Source organism: Lolium rigidum, chromosome 7 (genome assembly GCF_022539505.1).
Source record: "Lolium rigidum isolate FL_2022 chromosome 7, APGP_CSIRO_Lrig_0.1, whole genome shotgun sequence".
In the NCBI taxonomy this organism is placed as follows: domain Eukaryota; kingdom Viridiplantae; phylum Streptophyta; class Magnoliopsida; order Poales; family Poaceae; genus Lolium; species Lolium rigidum.
In genome coordinates this window covers 327,610,277-327,615,618 of record NC_061514.1, presented here as the reverse complement: position 1 = coordinate 327,615,618, position 5,342 = coordinate 327,610,277, and the positions used below count along the sequence as shown (strand labels likewise).

General features: G+C 49.1%; 1 protein-coding gene across 1 annotated transcript; it reads left to right on the top strand.

Annotated features, from left to right (window-relative positions):
• The first annotated feature begins 2,951 nt into the window (after positions 1–2,951).
• On the top strand, positions 2,952–4,776 carry LOC124673382 (putative F-box protein At4g22180). The gene has a single exon (XM_047209468.1). The coding sequence runs from the start codon at positions 3,388–3,390 to the stop codon at positions 4,774–4,776; it is 1,389 nt and encodes a 462-aa protein (XP_047065424.1). The 5' UTR covers positions 2,952–3,387.
• Positions 4,777–5,342: the final 566 nt, after the last annotated feature.

Sequence of the window (5,342 nt, the reverse complement as noted above, 5' to 3'; positions counted from 1 at the left end):
TTACACTATTTTAATATTCAAGGGTCTATAGAAGCACAAGCCATTTTAAAATTGAAATCGAAGAACTACAACGATGGGGAAGAAAACGAAAATTTTGAGGGTATTTGCAAACTGAAATCGGGTTCATGCCTGACAGACAGGGTACACCAATTTCCATGTCAGTAAATACGATGTTCTACCTCGACGAGTGACCTTGTACGAAACACTCGCCATATTCAGTGACCGTAAATCACGTATCACTATGTACGGTTCATGGGGATATGCCCTACGGGGTCCATCACCTAACTCACTCGCCGACAACCCCGGCGACTGAAGCCCTGGAGCGAAGACTTGGATCATGGGTTTATGACTGTCGGCCTTTTTTGCTTGCAGATACGCATGATCTTACCCATGTAAACACGCATGATCTTACCCATGTAAACCCTAAATCGGGGGTGCCTATATAAACCCTCGAGCTAAATCCTAGAACAGATTCGATCGCATCTCCATTGTACACTACAACTCGCAGTCGACCACCGACTCGCCGAGCACCCCATTGTAAACACTACTGAGCAATACAATCTAGCAGAACATAGATCTTTTACTCCAGCGGAGGGGCTGAACATGGGTAAAACCCGTGTCTTGTGCATCTTAGTCCATAGATGGCTACGCTCCCCTTGCCCCGCATCAATGAAGTGATGCACCCTGTAGCACATGTCGTGCCATATCCACGACAGTGGCGCCCACCATGGGGCGGGGGACGCCATGCCTCAATTCTGTGGCGAGACCCTACTCCCCAATCCATCGGACGGTCGCTTCCGGCCGGATGATCGCCACCAGCGGCTTCTTCCACATCTAGTCGAGCACCTACCACCTGGTGTTGCCGCCGGTCACCCACGCCTGGATGGTGCCGGTTGGCACGATCAACCTCTTCGTCGGCTTCGCCTGCGCCACCGAGTCGGGCGAGGCTCTCCCTTACGCGTCTGGCCAGCTCTTCACCGCCACTCTCCCGATCACGGGAGACACATTCATCGAGGACGACTTAGCCTTGGCCGACGACGCCGATCAGCAGCTGCGGCGTAAGTCACCGGATCCATCACCGCCGTGTCAATCGCTGACTCAATCACCCTGGTATCCAATCCGGGTGACTTTGGGGATAGCTCCATCCCCCCGATTTTTTACTACGAGACAGAATCGGATTTCGTCGAGCACCCCCCACCCCAGTGCCATGATGTCTTGCTCATGGCCAACGATGACCTGCCGCCCCCAGATCCATTCTCCACGGTGATCTCGGCGATGGACATTGTATATGACATCGAAGCCCACCGCCAGGCCCTTGAGGAGGAGTGGAAGAAGGAGCTGGAGGAGCGTAAGAAGTTCCGATTGGAACAGAACTTGGCAAGAGCGCTGTCAAGCTACCGCTGGTGGCGCATACATCAGCGCATCGACCCGAGCTTCCCCACCATACACTTGAACTTCGATGACGACACTCCACGGACGGCAGCAGCCGGCTGGTGCGACAAACCACGAAGTCCCGGAGTCGAGTCGAGCAGCCGCGGATTGAACGGTCGCAAACCGAGCGAACCCACCACCACCGGCATTGCCGCCAAGGGGCCGCGCAACCCCTCGACTCAAAGTTGACGCTAACGGTCTCCCCCTTCACTCTAAGACGATGGAAAACGATGTCGCTGCGCAGGTCGCCATCGCTAATCTCAACTCCAGCAGGGAAGATGGGGTCTACGTACGCTACACGAAGGCCCTAGTTGCCAAGGCCCACGGGCGCCTCTACCCGCGTTCGTCGGCCAGTCGCTTGGCCTCCTCACCCACCGCTTGCCCTGCGAGGTGCTCACTCGACCAACCGAGTCAAGCCACGTTCAGTGCGCTAGATGGTCGCCGCCAATGGTCAGCCAATCTGCGTGTGCACCCACATCGCCAATGATCAGGCATGGTGAGCGTGCCAGGAGGGTGACTTGCGCAACAACATCAACAATAGCAGCGTCAATTGCCACGACCAAGAGTTGCAGGTAGAGCAAGCTCGTCGCAACTCGTTCTCTCAATTCGGCCCAACATGCTCCGACCCCATGGTCCGAGGAGAGCCTTACCCTCCAAGGTTCAAGGGCCCCCGCGACATCGAGAAATACGACACCACCGTCGACCCGGGGGGTGTGGATCGATGCATACACCATGGCTATGAGAATCGCCGGCCACTCCAAGCTACTGGCCGCTCGGTACCTGCCCCCGATGATGGATGGAGCCACACCAGTGGTTCAACACGGTGGCTAAGGCAAAAAAGAGTTTAAGTTCCGTGACCTTTGATACTCCATATCAAGGTTTGTTTGTTGATCCCCACGCGGGAGCACTGCTATACTCCCGCCGTTCACAATTAGATTGCATTCTATATTTAGTTAAAGTCAAATTTTGTAAAATTTAACTAAATAATTTCATAAAAAAATTTAACATCTACAATGTATAATCTATACTATTAGAATCTCTATAAACTATATTTTGTCATATTATATGTCTTTGGTAATGTAGTTGTTATTTTTTTCCATATTTTAGGTTAAATTTGACAATTTTTAATTTTAACTGAGCCCAGAACACGAACTAAATAAAAACGGAGAGTACATACAAATAGATTTCATACCATCCATGTACGACAGCCAAATCAAAACGTGATTAGAATCCATGTTCAAGAATGGTCTGCTGGGCCTCCAGTCTGAAAATTGGAAAAGGAGAAGAAAACTACTCGGTATTATTCTCAAAAAGAAAAAACTACTCCGCCACTCCACCGCTCCAGTCTCCTCCCGTCGCCACCGCCGGCGACGGCGGCGCGAAGCCAGGTTGCTTCTCCCAGCAGCTCGCCGGCGGCTGCTCCCCCCCCCCCCCTCCCCCATCAGATTAATCCTCTCTTGTCGCCCGCCGCTGGCTAGTGCATTCGTTCAGCCCTAGCTTGTCAAGGGGAATTCGGAGAAGAAACCGAGCGGGTCTACAAATTTCTCCAGCAAGTACCAAACTTTTGGGCCCTTGATATCCGTGGCGTTCGTGGACTCGGATTTGCTTCACCTATTCGAATTCGGAGGCCTCCAGGATTGGTGATCTATATAAGTGTAGGCAGGAGGCTGCCTTTCCTCTCTGTGCTCCATCCAAGTTACTGAAGAAATTGGCCAGGCTTGTCCAAGCATCGGGTCTCTGCAACTAACGGAGTTATTGAAGAAATTTGTCTGGTCTGTCCAAGCATCAGGTCTTTGCAACTAAGGGAGTCATTGAAGAAATTTCTCTGGTCCGTCCAAGCATCAGGTCTTTGCAACTTAGGGACTTAATTACCCAGGAGCGTGCCTTGGCTCTGTTACTGAAGAGCTTTGTCTGTTTGGCCGAAGTTCCAAATCTTGGCAGAGAGACCCTGATCCCATGGAGTTATGTAGCGTTGCCTCGATAATGAGCTTAGGGAGTCTAGCTATACAGCGCACATATTTGTGCTCCCTAGTCATCAGAGCTTTGCCAAAACTGCTAGGCAGTTCACTGAAGAAATTCTGCAACGATGTTCATCCAGCACTAACCGAGACTATCGTGGGCACATTGCCAGAACTACCTCAGGACGTCTTGATGGATATCTTTGCCACCCTTGAAATCCCTGACCTCATACGTGCCGGCGTGGTCTACCCGTCTTGGCACTCTGCATATACCAGCCTACAAAACCTTGGGCTGTATAAACTATCTCAGACGCCATGCCTCCTCTATACTTCTGAATCTGCTGGTGATAGCTTTGCTTACCTCTACAGCCTCAGTGAAAAAAGATCGTACAAGTTAACTCTTCCGGATCCACCTCTCCGCACTAGGTGTTTGATAGGGTCCTCTCATGGCTGGCTGATTACTGTTGATGAAAAATCTGAGATGCATCTTGTCAACCCGATCACATGTGAACAGATTGCGCTACCTTCAGTGATCACCATCGAGCAGGTGAAGCCCATCTTCGATGAGTACGGTGATCTACACAAGTATGAATTGTCGTGGCACACTGGAACGCGTGCTGCTTATAACTCGCCATCTATTTATGATCTTCACAAGCTGCGGGATGAACTCCACTATAAGGCGTTTGTGTTCCCTGATACATCCACAGGAAGCTACATGGTGGTTCTCATCCACAATCCAAAGCAGCAGCTTTCTTTCGCAAGAGTAGGGGGTGATAAGTGGACCTGGCTTCCACCCCATGATGCCTATGAGGACTGCACTTACAAGGATGGCCTGTTGTATGCAGTGACTGGATTTGGAGAAGTTCATGTTATTGATTTTAGTAGTGGACCTGCTGTTACAGTGGAGATGATCATGCAAATGCGCAATGTGTATGGCTGTGGGTACATGTACATTGTTCAAGCTCCATGGGGCGATCTGCTGCTGATTTGGAGAATCTGTGAGGATCATGATGTAGAACCTGAACCAGGGGCATCTGTGTTTTGGAACACTACGGAATATGAAATATATAAATTTGACCTTAAAAGAAGTAAGCTTAAGAAAATCAATTGCTTGCATGACCATGTGTTGTTTCTTGGACATAATCAGTCACTTTGTCTCAGTGCTAGAGAATATCCGTCTCTCAAGGCAAATCATGTCTACTTTACTGATGATAATGTGTTATGGACATTGAGATTGAAGAATAATCATCGTGATATGGGAATTCTCAACTTGGATGATAACAACAAGGAAGAAGTTGTGTCTCATCAGCTTTTCTCCAACTTCCCGGCTCCTATTTGGGTTACACCTGATCTTAGAAAGATGGACGTGGCTTCACGAGTGGATTGAAAAATCCTTGATGGGTTCACTAAGTTAACAGTAGGGTGGTTTGCTAGGTTATTGCGGATTTGGGCTTCCTAGATAAAGTCATGGACAAACTACTCAAAGGGCCACTTGGACTGTGCGTGCATCATGGTCGCTTGACCCCAGTTGTACACACCAGCTTTGAGCAGTTGAATAATTAGTTTGAGTTTTTCTTTGTTTACCCATGTTATAATCATGTACTTCACACAGTTTATTATTTCAATAGAAAAATTCAGAAATATGATTGTTGCGTCTTTGATTTTCTTCCCATTTCCCTATCGTGCGTGTGCATCTGATTGTGTATTTTGCCTTTACAACAGAAACTCTTGAAACTTGATGCTAGGGATGCAGGTTATTCCAGGTATTTGCTAGTTAGTATGAGGTTGATGATTGCGAGAGATGCAGGTAACCTGTCTTAGCCCAGCATGTCCACGAAGCATGAAACCCGTTTGGACCCGTTTGGTTTGTGTTTTGGTCGGCAGGTCGAACGGTTTTGGACCAACCCTGAACATGCTTAGTTCCAGGTATTTGTTAGTTATAGTACTCCCTCC

Bases quoted from the DNA above. Each gene is read 5' to 3' on its own strand.
- LOC124673382 (XM_047209468.1), top strand. From the start codon at position 3,388: ATGGAGTTATGTAGCGTTGCCTCGATAATGAGCTTAGGGAGTCTAGCT.